We start from the raw sequence: 25,641 nt of genomic DNA, 5'->3' as shown, positions 1-25,641 counted from the left end.
GATACAGTCAAACAGAAATTAGCTCAGGCTTCTGATCTAGTGGTCAAAAACGTTCTTACACCTGTTCAAGCAAGTTCTCAAGGCAGATTTTCCTATTTAACCAATCTGTTGCTGATCAGCTCATGTGTTTAGGATATTTTGTCCTCACCTTGAATATCATCAATAGTATGACATTGTCGTGAATATAATATTAAGTCTAAAAGAATTGTATTGGCCTAAAGTAAATAACTAAGGATTTTAAAAAGAATTGTTAACGGAAGTGAAAGCACAGTAAAACTTTATTCTGTCTCCTCTAGGTTATGGGGCACCGCGGAATCTCCCCAGCACGGGCTTTTTCCCTTTCCTGCAGACCCTCATGTGCAACAAAGACAGCTATTGTCATGACAAGTCTAGCCTGGTGGATCCAACCACAGCAAAGTCATCAGAGCATTCAAGGTACCTGATTCATCGGTGTCATCTTACCCATATGCTGAGAATATAAGTGCATATTTATTGAAGTATAATTTTAGTCAATACGCCTCTAAAGTGTTTCATGAAGCTTCCACATCTTCACCGTAGTGTGTCTGTTAGCCTTGGTCATATAATTGAAGGTGTGCAGAAGATCCTTAAGTCACAAAGGAGGGACACAGTGCAGCATATCAGCATCACATGAGATGATTAGTCAGTGTGATCATGGAAATGTAGCAACAACAAACATTCCCTTCTGTTGAAGAAGAAGGGAACTGGCCTTCACCCTTACCTATTCACCACATTTTGTTGTCAAGCAGAAGATGACTGATAACTATTATGTCTGTTCTTCTTTACTGTATTTTCTTTGAAACAACTCTGTCAACATGTGGAGTTTCATAACCAGGCACCTGTTTGCTTTGTTGAAGTTCAAGTCTGAAAAAACATCACTTGGCAGAGATAACATGTTAATCTGTGGCGCTGTCACAACAATATAAATTCCATACGAGGGAATGACGGTAGAAAAACCTGTTTGTCTAACTCATGATCCTTCATTCCTTTTTAGTCAAGCTTTTGTTTTCTTTTCAAGAACCACAGTTCAACATTAACAGCTTTTTTTCCCCCTGAGTATTTTTTATTTTTCATTAAAATGTTCATTAAAATTTTCAGAAAAATGTTCCTGAACTTTTCCATTTGTATTTAAGATAAATAGAATTACTGGAAAAGTCTAAATGTACAAAGAGTACAATTTGATCATGTCAATTTAACCAAGAAAAGCAATATGATCAATATTTATATATTTTATACAACAACATATATTCATACAGTATTTAGTTTCAGGGGCAACTCTTAGACCAGCTGCTGGTTTCAGCACGGCACAGTGATACTTATTAGAATAAGACGTTAAGTAAACAGGTGACGTCCACAACTTATGAATCAGAAAAATTGATTAAACCTTCTGTGGGAAAACCTTCAAGAACAGCTTTTAAAATGATTAACCTTTATCAGACATTTTTTATGTAGACTTCATCTGATTGTTATACCTCATCTTATCCTTTTGAAACTGTATGACAGATCCTCCAACTTGCTGAGGACATCACCACTGGGAAATCTGCTTCAAGGAGAAGATTTTTCAAAATTCGCTTTCCCCCGTGATGCCAAGAATGATCCTGCAGTGCTGATTAAAGTCTTGGGCAACATTTTTGGTATGTTATCTCCCTCCACAGACCCCTCCATGGCAACATTTTTCAGTTCTTCAGTAAAGTTTCTGACCTCCAGTTCTGGGTTTAACTCGGCGTTTTGGGTATCTTCACGTTGTTTCATTCTCATAGCCCCATTTAAAGGTCGCAAATTGTATGATTTCTGATTTCTATTGCTTTTGTTATTATAAAACACGTCAAAGCGCTGTATACATACTGTGGGAGTTTCAAAACGCTCAGTCCACAAAGAAATGCACGTATTCAGCAACTGTGCAGTTTGAACTAATGTAAGTTTGTTGTGATTTCTGTCACAGAGTTAGCAACCGTCAAGTGCGGAGAAAACGTGTCAGTTTGTGCGTCACTCACAAAATGCCAATCAGATGAGATGTTCAGTGATATCAATACAACTTAAAGACACAGACACTAAACAGCCTGTTCTCAATGTTGCAACAGAGAGAAACATAAGAGATTTGAAACCAGATTTAGATGATTTTTGGTATTTGAAACCACAAAAATATATTTTTATGGATATCCACACAGCAAATAAAACATCAGAAAAGTGTAAAATATGGGACCTTTAAATGCATTAGTGCTGCAAATAACCATTAGATGATTAACTGAGGCCTATTTATGATGATGAAAAGTCACACTTAGACACACATGTAGTTAGAATTCTCTATTTTCTAGTAGATTAAACATGATAAAAAACACCAAGCATGAGCATGCCATTGGGTTTATTTAAACAATAACTGACTTTTTGGAAAGACAGTATAGGATAGGCAGCTCTGATGAGTTCAGCTAACCATCTCCTGGAAGCTTCATATTCAGACGGGGAATAATCTGTTCATGTAGTGTTTTGCGAGAAAAAAAAGCCATTTTTGTAAAAATGTGGAACTTTTGTTTTAACAACTACACTTTATAGAGTTTCTTTTACCATTTGGTTTAGCAAATAGGGACTTTTTGATTTATAAGGTGACTATATTACCGGGTGTTACTGTAACTCCTACTGTCTGAAGTCTTCAACCATGTGTTCTTGTATTAAAGGTTTACCTAACCCAGGAAGGCCTCATAATGTCTCTCGCATGAGTGCCAACACCACTCTTCTGCAAGACCAGGTGGGTTATGTCAAGATGTCATTGAAGGAACAAAATGCCCTGAAGAGGTTGGGCAATTGCAATTCATTTGAACTCAGACAGGAAAGTATTTAAGCCCCTCATCAAAGAATAATCAACGTATTCCCTCAAATCACCTAAAAATGGCCGGGGATGAAATATGGAAGTGATAACAGATTTAGCCTGACAGTTTTGTGTCTGTTCCTGACTACGTTTGTGGATGTCTTGTCTGGTTAAAGTTGAAACAAAACAAAAATAAATAGTTTAAGTGGTGTAATTTGTACAATCACTGTATGAGCCCTGATAATCTAATATTATTGTTTCCCGACCTTCTGAATAAAAATCTTTACTTTATGGGACAAGTTGAATTCACATGAATCATGTTCCTTACAGGAGACCTTGAACAAAATGTTGGAGTCGGCGAACCTGTTCAAGAGAGCCATCTGCACTGTGACTCTGCCCATGATAAACACAACGTCACCCAACACCCTCACCAATGCTGTACTCACTTTCTGCCACACCAACAATACTGTGTTCAAGGTGTCACTCGATACGCTCAACCAGGTAGGTTTGTGTTGGCTTGTGTAAAGTTATTTGGGTTTATGCCAGCATGTGTCAGCTGGTTATCCCTGTTTTCAAAAAACAAAACATAAATCTACAGTTTAGAGAAATGAGTGCTGTTACAAATGTTTTTGGTGACTGAGACGTTGTCTCTGACTGTCAGATACTGATGGAGCTGATGCTGACAAAACCAGATGAGATGATGACGGTGGCTGGGGCGACAGTGATGTTGTTTAATCAGCTGCAAAATGAGGCGTCGCTGTGGGATACTCTGATAGCTATTCCCCAGCTCTTCTCTCCTGGTACACTCGACCAAGCGCTGGACAGCATGAAAGCCCTACTCACAAACATACAGAGGTAATGTGTGCCTTCAGTGAGGGAACAATACAAAAGGGAATGAAGCGCTGCTGTATGAGGTGTTTCTGCAGTTTCTTTTGAAAAGAAAAATCAAATCAGACTATTTTAGTATGTTGCAGTTTAAAGATACTGGGCAGAGGTAAAATAAAATCGACCTTTGGCGACTTCAGTTTAGAAATAGTGTTTTTGTTTTAGCTTTCAAACACACAGCCTTGCCCTGTTTACAGAGCCTAATATATGGGACTTAAGCATTCAGAGCTCCAGCAGGGCATCGCTTGTGTTTCTTTAGTCATTAATTTTGCTGGGTGTTTGCTCTGAGTTTGGTCTTTATTTGAGCATTAAATACTTGTATTTTCATGGTCTCCTTAGTGCAATGCATGTCATCCAGAACAATTTCCCTGAAACTGGTGCCCCACTGTCCACGGTGCATCCGCTGCTCGCGGGAGGCATCAACCTCATCAACTATGCTCAAAACTGGCCTGGCAAAAGTAACTATGCACCATCAGCTGTACTTTACACACACCACATGTTACCCACAAATTTGAGGTTATTTTTGTAATATACCTTAATTGTCGGATTTCTTATATGCTGAATTATGTTGTGAATGCTGAATGTTGCCCATGAAAGTCTGACTTAACATCTGACCATGTGATTAATTTCTGCTTAGATGTTTCCGTTTCCCTCAGAGATATTGTCACGTTACACAATGACTCACTGAGTGAAATGGTGAACCTTGTTCTACAAGAGGTTCAGATTCCACTGGATAAGGTACGTTTCTTTATACTGTGCATTCCAATAGCATATCCAACAAATAGATATGCCACACAGAACATTTCTGTACTATGGGACAAAAAGGTGAAAGCTAAATATTTGCGTTTGCACACAGACTTTTCACTGGGGAGGAGTTTTCGATAATTACATGTTAAATCTGTAAACAAGATTAAAATAAAAAGCCAACAGATTTTTCTTCAGGGTTGCCAAGCTGGTCTTTTCACTGTGCCTTTAACCCAGGAAGTGTTTGGTGCCACATTCAGTCAGGAAAACAGAATCAAAGAAGCAATAGAGAATCTGAACTTCCAATGACAAGTTAAAGAAATATTTTACACAGCCTTGAGGAAAATACTGTGACGTGTATTCACTTTCTTGCAGTGAGTGACAAGAATGATACCACTCTCATGGCTGAACTGTACCTTAAATATACAAAAATGTACAGCAGACAGTTAGTTTAGCTTTGCATAAATTAACCAGAGAGGGGGACAGCTAGTCTGTTCAAAGGGAACAAACCTCACCTATTAACATTTTATATCTTGTCGGTCTAATCAGTGCAAAGAATTATCAGAAAAATTTGGCATTTTACAGTCACATAAGAAATCGACAACTTCACATTTTCATTTTGTTTATTTTAAAGGGGGAAAAAAAATTCAACATTTCCTTCTGGCTGGTGGATTTTTTTTGGACAGAGTCAGGCTAGTTGTTTTCCTCAGTTTCCAGTCTTGCTAAACTAAGTCAACCATCTCCTAGCTCTAACTTCATAACTGACACATATGAGTGTTGTATCTGAAAGAGAGCGAATGTTAAAAATGTTCTTCTGTTCCACTATTTTTGTGTCTAAATGAGTCTCCTTTTCAGAACGAGTTTGACCACACCCATTATAAGTAATACAACTGGTTTCTCTATCTTAGGCTATCGGCCTGACGATGGGCATGGGGCAAGGCTACTTGTGTGACAACAGCAACAACCGGATGTGGCTGACGGCAGCGTGCAGCACAGGCGCTGTGGACATGCTTCTGAGTTGGATCAACCCTGACAAGGCCGCAAAGCAGGTAGTCTAGAATTATGATCGTCATCACCATCAACAGAGAGAATCATAGACATCAGAAGGAGTCGGCTACTTGATGTGTGTGGACGCCGTTTACTGATGTCCTTCTCTGTTGTCTCTCTTTCTCACTGTCTCATGTTGTTGCCTGTGCTCTTCTATTCTTTGCTCCCAAATTGCTTTCTCAAGTGCCACCATCACGAGTAATTAGATTCAGAGTATACCAAGTAATTAGTCTACGGCCACAAGAAAGTGGTTAGCCATGGCTACGAGCTACAGCAACTGCCAGGCTGCACCTGAGGAACAGAAACCTCAAGCATATCCAATTAGCCCTGCCGTGACTATGCATGTTTTGATGAGATCATTTCCAATCAGAACCTGTTAGATAACACTGTCATTACTTTGTCTGCTCGCTCATACACTCAACTGGACATAAATTTGTGATTTAATACTGTCATAAAGCAATGATGTACATGTGTAATTTTAATCAGACATGTCAGCTGTAGGTTCAGAGCTATGGTGCATGTGGGAATAACACAGTGTAATTGTTTGATATCAGCTCTCCACCTTCATATCTTTAAATCTCTGCAGGATAACGTTATGTAAGTCATCAACCACCTGTTAAAGTTAACATTCAATGAACAGCAAATATTACTTTCTTGACAAAATGTACAATATTACAATACAAAAAACACAGTAAACCTTGTTTTTCTCTATTTCAAAATAACAAAAAAGTTTTGCAGTTAAAGAAAAGAAGCCAAAGATTTACTTGTCAGCTCTATGGTCAATTTATGTCAAAACAATAAGGCTTTTTACAATAGGAAAGTCTTATTTTTGTATACTTTATGCTTTTTATCCAAAAGCAAAGTTGATGTAAACAATACACCATATTATGTTAAAGTGTAATTTCTTGCTGCTTTAATTCCATTTCACATACAGTATATTTTTTTAACTATAATTATGAGTAGCTGAATGGGAAAAAAAACCTCAACCTCGAGCTTGTATATAAATATGTACCTTACATACATACATGTCTCTGGCATAATTAAAAGGTCAGCTGCAGCACTAACCGTGTTGGAATGTTTTCCTTGTTGCTTTATTAAATGTGTTTGTGGTAAAAAAAAAAAAAAAAAAAAAGGGTGTAGGGTGGTGACAGAAAGTGACAGGAGCAGAGTAGAAAAAAAACCATTCACTTCTTATGCATAATGCATTGGCCGTAAATTATTTCAATTTTGCAAATCTAACTGTTGGGCTCTCTTCTCCTTTCCCCCCTGCCTCTTTATGTTCACTATGTTTCTCCCAGATTCTCCTCTCATGGAGTAAGCATGTTGCTCCACATGATTTATCCTTTGCCAAAGGGCTTCTGCACAGCCTGGTTGGAGGTTTATCTTCAGGAGGACAGGGAGGCTCCAGCATCAGGAGGAACCGGCGTAGCGTAGAGACACAACCGCAAAACATTGAGGAGGAGCTGTAAGTCAAGTGCCATCTCCTCTCTGCTACTACTAAAGCTGTAAAGTAAAATATTTTTTTAAATACAACTGTAAATTGGATAGGAGTAGATGAATGGACTTCCCAAATGTCAGACAAATGTTTAAATATGAGTAGATTTCATATTTTAGATGTATATTTTTGTTCAGCATCAGACAACAAAATACCTTTTCTAATATTTTATTGCATCAACTAAATGTCATGCTCTATGAAAGAGTGTACATGGAAAATAAATAGCCTCAACATCTCTGGGAAATTGATTGGGAAATTGATTTTACAGAAAATATTTCAAGATTTTTAAAGCCATTTTTTATATCAATCCAAACATTTATGCAATTTGTCTAGAGCTTTCAGCCTTTCTTGTTTGATCCCTCATACTTAGGAAGAGCATGTTGGAAAGCCTTTTGTAATGTCTCTTAGACATCTACCTTTTTGTCTTTCTGAGGTGAACCAGCCTTTTAGAATTTTGTATTTCTCCTTGAATACATCAGGCCAAATATCTGTAAATAAATCATGAAATCATCCCTGCAGTCTTGTGTTCACTTTAATGTGAACAATTGATTCTTCATGCTGAGTCTGGCCTTATCCTTTGGCAGGTTTTTGGAGGTTGGTAAAGTAGTGTTGGAGATTATAAAGAATGTGCCTGAGGTGGATATGTTTGTCCAGAGCCTCCTAAGAACTGGCTTTCAGTCCATGAAGTTAGCAACGCTGGCCGTAGACACTGTGGAAGGTAAGACTACAAAACATTTTGTTCACACCAAGGCCTTTTTGTGGGAGTAATAAAAAAAAAAAAAAGTGTCATTACAGTTACTATTATTCAGGTTCAGTTTCTGCAATGTTAAAAACACCTTTCTTTATCCTATCTGATGTCTATTCACAAGTGAGGAAAATCATATTTATTTTTTTAAATTGATTTTGACAAAAAAAACAAAGCATGTGCTGTCATGGTGTCAGTGATTTCAACCAGAGAGCAAAAGCAGACACCACATCAAAAAGTTTCTGTATTCACAGGACATCTTGTCTTCACTTTGTATATTGTGTAACTGAAAAGGGAATGGAACAAGTTCACACCCTTTCTCAGGGGACTGATGAAAGGTAGAAAATGTTGGACTAGAGGAGTTACCACAATGGATAGCCACACACACACACACACACACACACACACACACACACACACACACACACACACACACACACACACACACACACACACACACACACACACACACACAAAGGAAAAATTGGAGCACTTCATACAAAACCGTCATTTGGGATGTATTGAAGAGAGTCATGTGTATGACTTAACAAAGAAGAGTGTCCAAAGGTGGATTTCTCTTAAAAAAACAAAAAAAACCCTCTTATTTTGTCACGTAACCTAAAAATCAGCTCTCTCACTGAATATGTTGTGAACTGACCCGGCTTTGTCTTGTTGTAAATTTGTCATCTACACATTGGTTTGCAGAAATGATGAGCAATGTTCTGACAGATGCCAATCACTTCCAACTCACTTATCATATGCTGCTGACAAACCACTCTGAGGCAAGCGTTTGGATTGGTGATGTCCTGGACGGTGTGTTGGAAGTGATTATGAAGGTATGCTAGTGGTATTTTAACTGAGAACTTGGCTGTTAATATCTTAAATGATCGGATTGTAATTTTTACTACTTTATTTTACTTTATTTTCAGGCATGATTTTTCACAAGTTTTCAAAAGTACTTAGTCATTTATGTTATTGCAGACTCATAAGCAGTCAGGCAGACCTGTCTAGCAGTTGAGTTCATTATAATACATACTGTGGGTGCATTTACTTTTACTTTTGTTTCCCAGTAATTACCTCAGGTAAGTAGGACTGTTAATGAGCAGTGGACATTGAAGCTGCCAGTGTTGCTGCAGTCATAGTTCTCAGCAATTGAACTAGAGTGTAAATTGTTGTCATAAATGAGAAAGATGGTTAAAATGGCAAAACAGGACCAGGGTTGCAAAAAAATGTAAATAAAAATAAACAATCTGTTCCATCTACTTGGCCTGAGATGACTTGACTCCTGTCTCTACTAATTTGTTTTAATAATGACCCACAGATATGACAGCTCTCTGTCACATGTAATGCCCTGACGTCAGGGGATGAATGAAATATTTGAGGTTTCTGATGATAACAAATTGCTGACAAAGATTAACAAACACTTATCTTTTTTATCTGTTCCACCAGACTCTGACTGGGCCTTTAACATGTGAAGACCTTCTGAGTTCCTTTGAGTGGCTTTTATCCAGCAGGAGTATAAAGATCGAGGTGTGGAGGTCAATGATCTGCCAAAACAGCTCAGCTCTTGAGGAAGCGTTACTGATGGACTGGAAACATCTGATTCACCAGGTAAAAGTTATGAAATATTTGAATTTATTCATGAAATGCTGCCAGATATTTCCTCATTACAGGAGTGTACATAGCTTTTAATAATTCACAGTAAAGTCAACAGCTACAGATTTTTTTACACAGAAACACTTCCAGAAAACTTGATCCATCTATAATTTGTTTTTCTGTTCATCTCAAACTTATAAATAGTACCTGAAGAGGATTTTCTGCAATTTGATCTTTGTTTTAAGTATCAGCCAATACTGTGTTTCAATAAACACAACTCCGGTGTTTGGTTATCTTATATCCTTTTTCATATTGTAATCCCCAGGCACGAAACGTGTACAGCACCCTCACGGGCCAAACAGACTTCAATGTAACACTTCCCATGATCCTCTCTGAGTGGCACAAGTTGTATAACAGCAGCATGCAGTTTGGAGTGTTTTTGGACAGACTTGCCACAGAACTGGGTGAAGATTACTGGATGCCTGACAACAATCCTTATGATGTTGCTGGAACTCTTCAACAAAGGTCTTGACAAAGTGTTGATTATGAACTTGCATGGTTTCATTCCACAGGGACAGGTTGCTTTGCAGATCTACTTTAAATCTGATCAGATGATTGATACCTGTTTATCATTTCATCCAAAGATATTGCAAAGTCATTTAATGTTTGAAAGTATCAGTCGGTGAAATATCTTTTCTAGTGATGAAAAATGCAAATTTCCCACTTCAGTAAAATCAGTGTTAGAAAATAACAGGTAAATTAAAGATGAATATGAGGATATGTTCTCCGTCATGATGTGTTTTAGATATTGTGCACATTTCGTAGTGTTATTGATTCACTTTCTCAACAGTGCTGTGCTTTTGCTTTGCTTGCAGTGTTTTCTGGGCCATGGTCAATTTTGGAGAAAAGTTTGAGAAGAGTCATCTGTGGCCCAATGTAAAGAACTATGTCCACATGCTTTACTGGATTTTGAATTACAGGCCTGATGTCACAACTCATCCAGCAAACTGTGAGTCCAATTCTCTTTTTCACTTCTTCCTCTCCTCTCCTTCAATTTTTCACACAGTAAGTTCACCCAAAACCAAAAGTGATTTAATAATATAATATAATAATATTTAATAATATGGTAAAATAAAGACATCTAATTCCTATGGAATATGTCTGAAGTGTTTTTACCTTGTGTTTAAGGTTCTGTTGACATCCACTCCCTTGGCATTCATTGCGATACTGGTTTGAACTGGCCACAGTTTGCTCAGGCGATGAATGTAGCTCTGATGTCACCAAGCCAGGACGTCCTGGTAAAGTAAGTGATGAGGACTGATAGACTTACTTTATTGTTAGCCCTTTGTATGCTTTGAACTTGATTCCTCTTTTCTGTTATTGCCCCTTAAATGTTGATATTATGTTGACTCATTACAACATTTATTAAAAAAGAAATTTCATTTTATTAGTTTTATTGTCAAGACCCATGCCAATATCTTACCTGTCCATTAAATGTGAGCCCACATGCAGTAGCAAGCCTAGCTTAGCATAAAGACTGGAAACAAGGGGAACTGCTAGCCTGCCTTTTTCGGATAAAAGAAGAAAATGAAAACTAAAACATCTGCTGACCAGCAGTGTGAAAACGATATGTTCGATTATTTATTGGTTGCTTAGTGATGACAAGGCTCAGTGCCGTCAAGGTAGGCACTGAGCCTTGGCAAAAAAAAGAAAGGTTTCAGCACATAACTTCCTGAAGAACCGTCGTCATTTTCCCACTTCAAGATTTCTATGTTTTAAACAACAAGTATTTAGCATGTTGATTTGTAAGCATCATCATTTTCAATACTTCAGACAGAGCCAGGCAGGCTGTTTCACCGTGTTTCCAGTCTTTATGCTAAGCTTAATGACCACTGACTCAAGCTTTTTATTTAGCGGACAAAAGGTATGAATGTGGCATTATAATTATCATCTACAGTAGTTATTGTTGTCATTGTTATACAGGAATTTGCCACTCCAATTTATAAAACTGATATGTTCTCTTTCACTCCTCTCTTTTCTCTGTAGTTGTCTCAAAGGAACCGTCAATGTGTTGCAACATTTGGCAGCCTCATATTCGAAACAGGAAATCAAAGGTGGAGATGCCCTCTCTGCCTACCTCATTAACCTGATTAGTAACCTGGATGGCTTCGTCAACACAATTTTCATTCTCCCTGACCGAAACATCTCTGACCCTGAGGTCATAGTTCCCCTCATCAGTAAGCTGTTCCAGTCCACAGGTCTGTCACCACTTCTGCCTCTGCTCTTCAATGACGGACCTTTTGATGCCGCCAAAATACTTGATGTTGCCTCAAAGACTGGCAGGCTCAACCAGCACATTTTCACCTTTGATGAGACAGACCAAGCAATGCCTACACTGGAGCGGTTGATTATGCAGTTCCTCTCCTTGGAGGGTAACCTCACTATGTCTCTCCCACACATCATGGGACACACTCTGCTTACCTACTCTCAATACTTCCACCCTGATGATGTGGCCCGCCTCAAAGAAGCCCTTCAGCCTTTCACCAACCAGACCTCAACAGGCCTTGTAGAGGCCATCCTCAGTGCCATGGAGCTACTGACAAAACTGTTGGATTCTCCAAACGGTGACCCAACTGACATCGTTCTTGGGTACATACGCCAGCTCCAAGAATTCATCATTTCCATCTATAGACTACGAAAAATTGAAAATCTCCTGTTACCAAGTGGGCAGTTCAGCCCAGGTCAAGTCACTGATCTCCACCTGCTCACCGTGGACTTTCTCAACCTCCTCACCCCTGAGCGCCTTCACAATCTGACTCAGGCTGGACCAGATGCTGCCCAGAACATTGTTATCCAGAAGTTTGTAGCATTCCTGCCACCTGAAGTCCAAAAGGATGTGGCTCACTTTCTCCAGGATTTCAAAGCTCTGCAGTATCACATTACCAATTGTTCAGCAGACTATGACTGTTTGGCAGGAATTTCAGAAATCTTCATGGTCCTGGATCAGATATCAGACGTGATGCTCTCGGCTGAAGGTTATGTTGCCATTAAACTAACTACAACCAGTTCTTTTCCAGGACGGCCGGAATATGAGGAAATGATGCCCACATTTTTCTCACTCCTGCTGTCACCAAATGATGCTGCCAATGTGGAAACCTTCAAACAGACCCTTCATTTCATCAAATTGGTCTTGGCGACACCAAACATCACAGTGTCCAGTGTCCAAAGTGCTCTTAGACAGTCAAACTTAACTGCCCAGGAGCTGAATGACATTGCTGCACTAGCAGGAGCTGCCAACATAAGTGACCTGATGGCAAACATAATGGAGGTTGTCAATGTTCACCAGTGTTTTAAACCTCAGTCTGACCAGGTGGTGACAACCCAGTGTGTTGTTGGATTGATCGACGGAGTCAGCGGGTTTCTGACACACATACCTGCCCTCCGTAAAGATACAGCCATCATCTCCCTCATTCCAGCAATTATCAAAAACACTATCGGTGACGTCCTCCAAATTAATCTCAGCTCCAGTCCTAACATGGCTCTTGCACAAACCTTGAACAGCACCCTGAACAATGTTAAGATGGGCCTCAAGCTGAACCAACTAAGCACTCCTGAGATCATGAAAGAAATCAGAGTGCTGGATGATCTGGTACAACTGATTGCGAACCTGGATCCATTTAACAACAGCTTTGACACCACCTTGATGAAGGACCCCATGTATGCCCAGGAAGTATATCTGGAACTTGTGGATTGGTACTTGAAAAGACTGGAAAATATCACCAGCAACTGTACGGTCTCAGAGCTCCTTCAGCCCGTGTTCTCCATGGCACAAATACAAGTGACATTACAGCTGGCAAGTACGGATTTCTCCTTGTTTGTCAGGGACAAGGTTGTGTTCCTGATAAACAACCTCCAGCACCCGATAGATGGTGGAGGGGTGACTACAGTTGGCCTAACAACAATTGAGATTCTTCGGCGTCTATGGGACATGATAAAGGTCAACCTGGAGGCTCAAAATAGCTTTCAAGGCTCTGAAATGCCGTTCAACATGACAGTTCTGAATTCCGCTGAACGCCAAATTAAACTCTACCTTGACCTCATAGAACAGTGGATGAAACAGCCCAGTGTCCCATTGGTCCTTACTGGTATGCTCCAATGGGGAAACTCCTCCATGGCAGCGTCCGCCCCTGTGACGGACATCCACCACTTTCTGCAGACGATGGGTAATTTTCTCAGTAATGATGAACTGGCCTACCTCTCCATACTTGGCAATATCACCCAGTCACTGAGCAAAGCCCTAATGGTGGCAGAGCAAACAGGTGGCCTACAGAGCGAACACTTTGTAGCGGCTATCTTGGAAGCAGTCCAAAGTGCAATGCAAATCCTGACCACAGTCACGGGTCCCTTGCCGCCTCCTGTACAGCAAGACATCCTGGAGATTGTGCAAGATTCACTAAAGGTCATTGTCCATCCAGACATGAGTTACGCTTCATCACGCAACATCTCCCTCCTCATCCTGAAGAGAGCCGAGGGAGTCATCCAACACATAGTACCAGAAATGTTTGCAGAATACCTGCTGGCCGGAGTCAAAGTAATAACCACATATTTTGTGACAATCTCTGAAGCCGTTGGACCAGACAGCTGGAATGAACTGTGAGTGACGCCACAAATATCAATAACTGCACAAATTATTGACATATTTCATGGTATTAAACAGGGAAGGAGACGACAAATCTGTGGAAATGGTGCTCTAGAATAAATATATTTAAAGAATAATAATATAACTAAATGTAATGCAGTTATTTTGTAGTAGTTAATGACAACACCATCAAAATAGAGAAATATAACGTATTTAGTAAGAAACTTAATTTGATTTTAAAGCGGCTACAGTGGAACATGACTTGTATGTGAAAGGGACTGCACATTTTGAGTAACCCACATAGAATAGCATCTGAATTTTGCAGCTCCCTCAGGTCCACAGAGCATTTTAGCATCTATTAGCTCATAGTTTTGGTTTTCCAGTTCTAAATTTGATAGGTTTGGCTCACTCTCATTACATTGCAGTGTGATTTTCAGCTGCAGCAGGCAGCTATTTTTAGTCTCTTTATTCTTAAAAAAAAAAAAAACAGGCAGTATTCTTCCTGCTCTGTTTTGTGTGAGCTGTAACAGTTTTGCCTGGCCGTATTTCTAAGGAGATAATATCCGATTGTTGTTTACAGCTTGTTTCCTCTGCACCAAAATTTCCAAAAAGAGTTTATTGCAGGTTCAGTTATTCATATATACTGTATAGAAAACAAACAGGACCTTTTAGATATCATATTTTTATCTGCGTTAAAGACCATACTGTGGTCCTTTGTATTGTTATATCTAGATGTGTAATTTAAATCTAACAGAATGATGAAGTACATGCGGTTGCATCCTCTGCAGTCGTGATGAAACATGATGACCTTTTGAGGAGAAGCGTTCAGATGTGAAATATTGATTTGCTTTGTTTCTTAAGCATTTTGAATGAGATGAAGACGATCCGGAGCCTCCTACCGCCCCACAGCACAGCCCAGGCCTACATCTCTATCCTCATTAACATCACTCACTGCATCATGGAGTCCGGCCAAGGCAAGTCAGCTCCTCAGTATCACTGTGGGTGGACAGCATGTTGAATCCTGATGAAACTGATGGAGTGGAGGTCACACTGTGCACTTCATTATTCAAGTGTTCATGCCAGACAGCCTAAGGATGAAAGCAGATCAAAGTACCACCATGTTTCTGTTGTCTGATGTAACAATAGGTTTCTTTGCTCACAGTTTCACATGTAGGATTGTAAGTATGTTGGATATTAAAGTTAAAAACTGTTTTGTGAACAGTATTTCTTATGATTTCAGGCAACATGAGTCTCTGGGCGACTTTCGAGAGTGCATCAGTGGAAGATTTGCCAAAAGTTATTGGCCAGGTAAACCTTCTGCACTATTAAACATGTGCACATGAACTTGAAAAGTTCCTTATTTTTGTTTGTTGTATCTCTTTTAAAAGTGCTTTAAGTGTAAATTCATATGTGGACCTGCATTATTTGACAGGTGCAAGTTAAACCTTACATTACATTGATAATAAAATGCTCATGAAGCATGCCACACCCCTGCCTGTTGCTACTGGAACTTTTGGCCAAATCCCAGCTCAAAACTGCTTGTTTACAATCGGGGATACTGATTTATCATTTATCACACCCACCACCACCACCATTGTTCATTTTCTTTTATTCTCAGATGAGCAAACTCTTGTCCATGTTTTGGAAACTTGTTATGGGAGGCGCAGGCTCACATGAAACTGCTCCGTCTCTCGAGGCTTTTACTCATCTGGTTGGAGTCCTGGAGCAGGTGATGACCGGGCAGGCAGACCGAGACACGTGGGAGAAGTAAGTTTAATTACCAAGCAGAATGGAAACAAACCAAACAACTAATTACTTAGTGCTCTTTGACAGTACCTTGATATTAAATTACATGCCCTGTGCTGTATGTCTGAGTGAAATTTTAAAATGGTTTTATTTTGTTTATTCCACAGTAAATGCTGCTGTTGAGTTCTGTGACTGCCCTGAAGCAAATGCAATGTTTTCTAAAAAATTTTTTCCCCATTATAGACTTCAACAGATGCTGGAAACCCTATTGTCAACCCTGGAAGGAACAGAGCTTTGGAACAGTTTCCCATCTGTTATCGCACTGTTTGAAAAAATCATAAAGACTATGGTGAAGACCACGCAAGCAGAGAATGGTGAGAACACAACGAAGAAGTCTTACATTAATGAAGAAGCAGCAAAATAACACGGCAAAAGGGATAAGATTCATAAAATATATGTCAAATAAGACATAATTCTTGTTCTGCACATGTCAATGAAGCACCAGTGGATTTTGATTGTCTTGTAAAACACACCTTTCACACTTTTAGTGATGAAACAAATATTGTTTCCTGAAACATTTAATAAATACACAGACTTGTCTCATTTACACCTGATGAATTTTATGAATTAAATAGCTCCTATTTAAAAAAAACAACAACAACATGATTTTAGTCAAGCCTTCTGTCTTCTTCTTTTCAGTGATGATACTGAGCCTTCAGATGCCGATGGCGATCCTGATAAAAGAAATGACACAGTCTGTGAACAGCAGTCATTTTAACTTGTCTGAGGTCTCAGAAAGAATGCAGGTTGCCATTCAACACACACTGGAAGCAGCAAAGCAGGTTAGACAATGTTCTCTTGGATATTATCTGTACATACTCCACTTGTGTGTGTATGTGTGAGAAAGAGTCAGGTGGAAAAGAAAGCTCCTGTATTATTTAACAACATAGTTACACATAATTGCAATTAACAAGAGCCCTCTTTCATGCTGTCATCAAACCTACGGCAATTTATCAATAGTTCCCAGACACATGACAGATATAAAGGCACTGCTGGGCATTTTGTTCTTTTGACTTTAATCTGTCTGTTCCACCTGTTTACTTTTGAACAGACTTTTAGACAGACAACATCCTCATACCAGGACACAAATAAGACGTGGGTATGGCATGGCTGGTTAACACTTTGAATGACATTATCAGGATGCAGCTGTTGATAGGATGCAGGGTGGCATTTGTTTTTGTCACCAAGTTAAAAATGTCTCTCAATCTGTGGTTAAAAAGTCAGTGGTACAACATGTGGCGTTACTTAACACTGATAGCAAGAAAAAAAAATCAGACAGGAACAAATAACTGTCAGATTGTATCCCATATGCCCGAGTCATACGTTAGCAGGCTGATATTATCAGCCGATATTGACTCATCACAGATAGATCAGCTCACTGTAGGTGCGTATGTTGACGTGTCACAAATTAAGAAAGTATATTAAGAGCTGTTTTTTTAAGGTTTTATCCGCCCACACATGTGATATGTGATTCAGTCCACCTATCAGCACCTCCAAATCTCACAAAATAACATGACAAAATGACACACAATACAACTTAACATTTTATTTTAAATCTGTTAGCAATGTTTATTTAGTTTACCTTAAAAATGTACTCTTAAATTCACAGTTGCTGTCATATTTATTGTTTACCCAGCCTCAGTACATATAATTATCATGCATTGTTGTCATTATCAGCCTTATATAGCCGCTATCAGATTGGCTCTAATCCATAGCATGATGGCAGTACACTGTATAGTGTAGCATAAGGCTGTTAAAGTAGTAGACTCTGTCTTTTGTATACCCTTAGAACCTATTTAATACCTTTCAGAGATTTATGATGCGGCAGAAACTCTAGAGCTGACACAGTGTATGTGTGTGTGTGTACTGGTCTACTGGAAGTGATGATACCTGTATGACGCTTCTGCCCTTTTCTCTACTTCTCTGTAAAGACAGCGATTAGGATTTTTCCTTTGTGCCTCTGCCTTTTGTCACGCAGACACTTTGTTCTTTTTCCATCTCTGTTTTGCTAACTGAATAGGTTTGTCCGATGTGTATGAAACATGACAACAGGTTTGCCCTTTCCTTTTGTTTCCCTCTAGGCTAATGGCACATTGGAATGCAGTGACGTACTCAAAGTATGGGAGCCAGTAAGAGAGGCAGCAGGGTTGAGCCATGCAACTCTGGCTACGTGGTGCAGCATCAGCCTGCAGCCTGTTTTGGAGGCCCATGCTGAAGCCCAGACTGTCTACTCCCACCTGAACATGAGCGTGAGTAGAGACGTTCCAAATTAAACAGGACACGGCAAACAAACAAATCTAGTGATATTAGTTATTTAAAAAACCCTTAATAGGTGCAATTTAACTATTCACCTCTTGGTGGTAGTGTTGACACACAGAGGAACCTTCCAGGGGCTAACACTCCATCTCTGCTGTCTGTTGTCCATGCAGCACATGGGCGTGGGACCAATCGGGGTGAGCGCCACAGCTGCCAGGATTGTCAGAACTATACAATCTCTGTACCAAGTCAACATCAACCGCACACATGTGATAGAGAAGTTCATGATGAATTTCTGCAGCCAGTTCTCTGCACTGGCAGACAGCCCTTTGAGCCATGAGGCGCAGCTTCACTGGTACCAGCAGCTCCAGGACATGCATTTGCAAAACAGGTCAGCCGAAATCAGATTATGTCATTGCTAACATGGTGTGCACGCTCTGGTTATGATTTGCTTCGCTTTAAAGGAAAACATTGAAAAATGGGTTTGTGGCGAATATAGCGTCCCAGATCTCAGAATTATTAAGCGATTATTGACGAGACGTCACATTAGATGAACTACTTAGGAGTTCAAAACCTTTCTTTATATCAATAGTACATGAGAATAAAAGATCAAAGATCATAAAAATGATGAGAAACCCATCATAGCATACTTTGTTCCTGTCTTTTTATCAGCAAAGGCCCCACTAGATCAGACAGACCAAAAACAATATGAAGACAGCAATCAAATCAAAATATAGCACAGCCACAAAACAAAACCCACTAAACATGGCAGTCTGATTATATTTAACAGCATTTATTTGAATATAGAAAGGACTCCATTAAATCCTGTTGTGAGTAATTTGCATTTTAACACAGCTTCAGACTCACCTCCAATACATGAACTCATCATGAACTTACCATTCCATTTGTTGTTACAACTTTATCCACAATGCACCAGTCAAACCAATTTGATTCATAACTAATTACACAATGAATTGGAGTGATCACATTTGCATTCAGCCTGATTAATTTAATGCAGGTTTGCCTGAAAACACGCAGCCCTGCACAGATAGCAGTCTAACTATGATTCAGCTCCCTGAGACGTCCTCTTAAAATTGATTTCCCTTTATATGCCAGCTGCAATAATGAGACCGGCTTGGTGATACGGATCACATTCTGCATATCGCAGGGAATCAATCAGGTCTTACTACATGAGTTATAGATCACTGATCACAGTTGAAAGACTCTACAGTCTATTGCCGAAGATAAAATGGCTAAAACTGTATAAGTAAAAAGGATGATGCTGAGGAAATATCCCTTCTTTCCAAATGTGTGAAATTAGAGGTCTGTGGAGTGATTGTGTTGAGGAAATGAATAACAAACATGGGTTGTGTTGCATTAATGAAGTTAAGGAAAATTACTCCTTAGAAGTGCTTTAGGTTTTGTTTTTATTCACATGGTTATTTTTCACTTGACACTCTATCAGAAGTATGAAACTAACATTCAGTGAATTTGTCCCCTCTGCAGTTTGTCCTCTATCAAAATGCTCTCAGATGAGTTGGTTGGCGTAGCCCCCTTCCTAAAGCTGCACATGGAAGCTTTAGTAAAAGCACTGAGTCACGTCCTGAACAACTACAACCTCGTTCAGGACAGCAGCTCATCCCAGGAACTCGTCAGTGAAGCAGCAATGATCTTCCTGACCTCTGCAAACATCACCTCACATGACATGTTCCCCATGATGTGGGGAAATTCCTCTGGACTTGATGCGGCATCTCTTGCTGACATGATGAGGGAAGCTGTCAAGCTGATGATCGACATGAAGATATTTGGGGATGCGCCTATGGTTTACCAAGCCTTGGAGGAATTTCTGACATCCAATGACACAAGCTTGATTGCGCAGAAGGTGGTTGAGATGTCTGCGTGGTTGGCCTCCACTCAAGCGTCTGGACTGGATCTGTTGAGTCAGGCTCTGCCCAAAATATACGACATCCTCCGGCCTCTAGTGTCTGTCCTGACCAGGACGAGTTTGGGCATGTCAGCAGATGCGGAACTGTTAGAAGACCTAGGTGGAAACATAATTGCAATGTTTAGACAGTTGGTGAGCACCAGCGGTCTCCTGCCTTCCACGCGTCATCAACTGGGAATGTCTCACTCAGATATGGCAGGCGGTAACCACATGATGAGGGTCAGACGTAGACGCAATGCCCCAATGATGATGATGATGAGAGAGCCCATGGAAGACTTCATAGACCTGTTCTACATCGACTACCCAACCATGTTCAGAGCCCTCTCAGTCGCTCCTACCACACCAGAAATTATGGAGACAGTCCATGTGTTCTTTGACAATCCTGATCTGAATGCTGTGATGAAAGGGGCGACGAGTGACATGCCGTGGGGCTTGAATGCCTCCCGGGAAGCAACCATTGATGGTGCCCTTGGGGTGCTCTCTTTCTTCACTCTCCCTGGAATATTTCAGACGTGAGTGTTATTTGAATTTGCTCAAACGTGGCTTTAGGAATCAGAAAATGAAAAAAAGAAATGTTGCCTATTTGCTCAGTATCTAGCTTCAAGATCTCAATTTGTCCCAGCATCTAGAAACTGCTTTCAATCGTGCTTGTTTGCCCTGTAGTTATGTTGGCCTGTGTTTCATAAACAGTGCTTGTTTGGTTTCCCTCAGGTCATCTATGGACCTCCTGATGAACGCTGCTGATATGCTTCCTGACGGCTTTCCATTCGCCCCTGTGATTAAGAATATCACCAGAGTGCTGGCCAGGGAACCTCAAGGTAACTGAACGGTTGAGATCTACGGCTCTTTGACTCAATCTGGACAGTTATAGGCTTCCTGGTCCAAGGGCAGCTTTATAATGAGAAATGTGCACCCATTAGTTAAATGAAGAATCCACAAACTAATGCTAACTTTACCCATCGACTCCACAGCGAATTAGTCCAATTGTTATTGTACCGTAGAGCTTACATTGATGCTGCTGCAGCTTGTGTTTACAAACCTGATGTTACAGAATGTAGGAATAAGCACAGGCTGCCATTAAACAGTCTCAGCTTGGAACAGCGCCCTCTATTTCTCTAAGTTGTATAGCTGTTGTGATAGCTAAGGAAGACCAGACAACATTGTGTTCATGCTGTTGTTATTGTGAATGTGATTATAGTGCAGCAAAATTCATTCTGGAGATATGAGAAATAAGACTTCACACCAGCTTAGCTTGAGCTCCCAAAGAGCTCAAGGCCATATGGCCCTTCTCCAGTAGAAGGCCACTCAGCACCTTTTTAAATCTCATTAGCAAAGTAGAATTCAATCACTTATCCTGTCCACACTCGCTAAACGTCTCCTCTCGCACTCACACAAGTGGACATCTATGACCTCCTTTTAATTTGTGTCTGTGCTTGTGCGATAATGTTTTTAGTGCATGGAATCACTTTGTAAGCAGCAGCAGCTTCAGTTGTCAGCAACCCCACTCATATTTTTCTCTCTCACACACAACACACACACACACACACACACACACACACACACACACACACACACACACACACACACACACACACACACACACACACACACACACACACACACACACACACACACACACACACACACACAGTGAACTGTTGTAATTGCAAAGGCCTCTAGGTGTTGAGCAGCCTGAGATTAACCATCACCATTGTCTAATTTTGGACTAATTAAATATTCTGTCATCACATCTTGCTGCCGGAGGTGGTGCCTTTCTTAGGGCTTGTCAGATGTGTTTTAATGCACGGCAGCATCTCGTACTGGTGGCCCCCCCTGGCCCCATCAGTCTCGTACAGGGCTTCACTTTAAGCACATCATTTGGTGCTCGCTGCCTGGCGACGATGCCCTGTAATGGTGCAAGTCGTAATGAAGCCCAGTGGGATGTCATGTTATTCTGTCACCTTGCAGACCTTACTCTCAAAGATTGTAGACTTTAATAGCATCTGTCTCATCCTCATTTTCCCCCTCTCCTTCTCTCTCTCCCTCTCTCACCCTTCACAGAGAACCTGATACTCATACAGCAAACCATCCAAACAGCTGCTGAGCTCCTCCTCATCGGCCTGACAGACCCACAATTCACAGAGCAGCTAGAGCATCTTAGATCCCAGGTCTCTGCATTATTCGTGCCACTTTCACACATTTATCATTGCTCAGAATAGGAATAATTATCATTCAACTGGCTGAAAACTACAGCAGCTCCCGTCGCCAAAAAAAACAAATGTGGAAACTACAGATCTCGTCTCATGACAGCGAGAAAAAGTAAACGTGGTTATCAATCATCACTATACTTGAGAGGATAGGAGCAAGACCGTATTACCTCATTTAATTGTTTTTTACATTTTGGAAAATTAGATATACCAAATTAGCGGTTAACAGGTTATTTTTGTTGTGTATCATTAGACGCACTGACAGCTGTCACTATCACTGTCAAAAGTCTTAAAACCAATAAGATTCTCAGGCAAGTTGGGAAGTGTTCCTGGTCCTGCCTCAGTACATGCACATAACGAGTTACACTGGATGATACAAATCAAGCCCTGTGTTTCTTGAGCCTGTTTGTTTGGAAATTTAAATATGTCAAATTAACTTTAAAAAAAAATTAGCAGTCATAATTACAAGACTCTGATGCACACTCCCATTCCTGATCCTTGTTTTGACATAATGTTTTCATAATTCAGATTTTAGCTGAGAATCATAATCTCACTAAAAACCTCATGATTAAATGAATTGTGTTTGGTTTAAATTAATTAAATTTGGATGTTTTTGATATTGCAGATCTTACGCAACATGATATTAGTGTTTGCAGGCCTTAAACCCGCTTATATGTAAATATACTGCATATACTTATATCTATGATAAAAGCATCCAGTTCTTTAAAAATAAATTGAAACATTTAAAAGTGAAATCTCTTTTTCAAGAGAAATATACCTAATAAACAGAATAGGTATGGACAGATGTCATTAAGGTGGTAATGTTTGTTGGTTATGACGCTGAGTTGTTTGAAAGTGGTTCACAGTATTTATATGTCAACTGGCAGTTAAACTAAAGAAAAATATAGCCATACTATCGACATCAGTAGTCAACAAAAACACCACTTATTGTTTTTTGGTTACAGTTTGAACAGTTTGCAGGTTGACAGTGATGCGGATGTTGTTTTTTTTTTTAAATTATTAAAATAGTTGCCTGTATCAAACAAGTTCCGAGAACTCCAGTTAAATATTGTGTTGAATTTGAGTTCTTTGAAGTATAATAAGACAAAAATGTTGTCCACCATTAAGTAAAATAATGCCACACCACATTAAGCCACACTTTTTGACTGGCTAGTCAATCTCTGTTGCAGACCTTTAATCATGAAACTCTGCCTTTATGACTGTGTTGTTGTAGGTGTGTATCTTGGAGAACATGGAGTCTGTGCGCCTGCTGATGTGGTCCCTCTCCATCAAGCCTGGTCAGCTGTGTAACACTTCTCTGCCCAGCCTCCAGATGTTGGTTGAGAGTCTGCTGATGAGCACAACCTCTATGTCTGACGTCGTCCTCCAGACTGTGTTCGGTGACCCAAACAGCTACGAAGTCCAGACAAACTGGTACAGAATTTTCTTCATCCTTCCTGAGGGGTTTCTTACAAAGTTTTCTCACAGCAGAAAGCAGCACCGTTCAAATAGAATCTGTTCTCACCGTTGTCTAGATCTTTACCCTTCATGTCTCTTTAGTATAATTCGCTTAATTGTAACAGAGAATTTGGAGTTAGAAGGCAAATTATCGTTGTGTTGGTTTAACTGAATTTTCCCTCAGTCCATTTCACCTGCAGGACACCTGGTGACATTTTATTTGATTGATAGGAAGGAAACCAAATCATTTTCATGTTTCTTGACGGAAGTGTTTTTTTCTGTTGCATGTTTGTGTGTATGTGATTACAGGACATCTGTGTTGAGTCAAAGTTTGGGCTTTAACATCAGCAGCCTGAGCTCTTTCAAAAGTAACATCACCTCCCGAGGTGAGCCAGTTTCTGTACTTCACATTATGATATTATGTATTCCTGAACTAATGCTCCACTCTCTTATAGCAGAGTCACTAGATCTTCAGATCACTTTAGTCATTATCTCAGCACAGACTGTACTTCTCACTCCTGATATATTTATATTTTTGCCTTCTGGGTTAATTATAAACTCTGAAAAAGGAAGAACAAAGATGATATAATGAGAGTTAATAATATCCATTATGTATATTCAGTATTTTAGAATATATAAATATGTATAGTTAGGGAAAAAAACACACAATTCCTATTTGCCTATAGATTCAGTTTATTGTGATCCAAAAGGGAATTTCAAACTACACAGAATTCAAGTTTAGCCCTTTGATCACTTTTGTATTAAAAATGTGTTTTCTGATTTGCTTTGATTAGAAAAAAAAAAAAAAATCACAAACCTTTTCATAACAACAGACCAATCATTTCTGCTTTTCTTTTGTTCGTTTACGTTACTTGATGCCACCAATATGCTTTTTGTTGGGAACCAACAATAAGTATTTTCTGTGTCCAATTTTTTCACTGTCACGTTGTCCATGTTTGTTTCTGTAGTAAGCATTAACCCCCCTCCCTGTCCTCTGATGTCACTCATTGTTTCAGCTTCTACATTTGTCCTTTCATAAAAAAAAAAAACCAATAACCTGTAGGAGTTTTTTAGAGCGCTTTATTTATGTAAAGCAATTGGAAATTGGCAGTAAAAAAAGAAAAGTTACATTTGAACATACCTCAGGCCACAAGTTAACTAAAATGTGGTAGCGGATGTAACTAGGAGACAATACATTCAGAATTAATTTGCAATACACCAATTTTATAAGTTAAGAAGAAATAACAGTAATTTGTAGTTATCACAGACTGTTTGTATAGCATCTACTGCTTTATTCAAAATTAATATACATCTTCTATGTAAAAAAAAACACAAAACGTATCCCATTATTTCCCAGGTACAGTGACAGTCGGTGAGATGCTGAGGAATGAAACAGCCTTTTTTCTGGACATTCAGCACCACATGGATTTTGATCTGGAAGCTCTTTACCTTCTGATGGAAACCACTCTACCGAACAACAATTTAAAGGTGAGCTAGGGACAGCATGTACCGCTGCTTCAGTGAATCTGAATACACGCAAAGTTGCCCAGACTCTGCAATGGTGCAGATAAATCATCTTCTCTAAATTCTTCAGCAAAAAAATTGTCAAAAAATAGGTCCAATATCTTTCTTAACTTGACATGTTTTTTTTTTAGACAGCTGTGGTGCTTAGTAGGCCAATTATATTCTCGTAAGGACAAGTAAATCCTCAAATCTTTGTCATTATTTTTCTTTGCTTATATCACTTTATTTGTTTTAGATTAATAAAACTAACAATAAGGTTTATTTATATTACACAATTCATACAAAATGCAAAAGAAATGGCTTCCACAATAAAATTAGATAAATACAACATTTATGATAAAGCGACACAAGCACATCAGACCTATGTCTATGTCACTTGTATACTTTGTCAAGACTGGCACCACATGATGTTGCTTAGATGTAATGTCCAGTTTGTTTTATTCAATGCATCATCAATGAAGCTAAAGAATAAG

At 39.5% G+C, this 25,641-nt stretch overlaps 1 protein-coding gene across 1 annotated transcript in view; it reads left to right on the top strand.

Annotated features, from left to right (window-relative positions):
• The window catches only part of abca12 (ATP-binding cassette, sub-family A (ABC1), member 12), a 66,922-nt gene that overhangs the window by 3,731 nt on the left and 37,550 nt on the right, over positions 1-25,641 (top strand). Inside the window, 29 exon segments of the mRNA XM_069698548.1 lie at positions 297-435; positions 1,522-1,652; positions 2,691-2,761; positions 3,152-3,322; positions 3,483-3,676; positions 4,046-4,164; positions 4,344-4,444; positions 5,359-5,499; positions 6,796-6,962; positions 7,577-7,710; positions 8,443-8,573; positions 9,187-9,348; positions 9,659-9,858; positions 10,209-10,342; positions 10,522-10,636; positions 11,380-13,986; positions 14,834-14,946; positions 15,213-15,280; positions 15,591-15,739; positions 15,962-16,092; positions 16,418-16,560; positions 17,860-18,027; positions 18,208-18,425; positions 19,541-20,491; positions 20,691-20,797; positions 22,041-22,147; positions 23,421-23,620; positions 23,954-24,030; positions 25,002-25,132. Of these exon segments, the coding sequence (XP_069554649.1) occupies positions 297-435; positions 1,522-1,652; positions 2,691-2,761; positions 3,152-3,322; positions 3,483-3,676; positions 4,046-4,164; positions 4,344-4,444; positions 5,359-5,499; positions 6,796-6,962; positions 7,577-7,710; positions 8,443-8,573; positions 9,187-9,348; positions 9,659-9,858; positions 10,209-10,342; positions 10,522-10,636; positions 11,380-13,986; positions 14,834-14,946; positions 15,213-15,280; positions 15,591-15,739; positions 15,962-16,092; positions 16,418-16,560; positions 17,860-18,027; positions 18,208-18,425; positions 19,541-20,491; positions 20,691-20,797; positions 22,041-22,147; positions 23,421-23,620; positions 23,954-24,030; positions 25,002-25,132 (7,280 nt within the window).

This window comes from Brachyistius frenatus, unplaced genomic scaffold, assembly GCF_029030835.1.
Source record: "Brachyistius frenatus isolate BFR_SWC_R1_liver_20210118 unplaced genomic scaffold, ASM2903083v1 Contig_27, whole genome shotgun sequence".
Lineage (NCBI taxonomy): Eukaryota > Metazoa > Chordata > Actinopteri > Embiotocidae > Brachyistius > Brachyistius frenatus.
The sequence above is the reverse complement of the archived record's forward strand: the minus strand, read 5'-3'. Positions and strand labels throughout refer to the sequence as shown.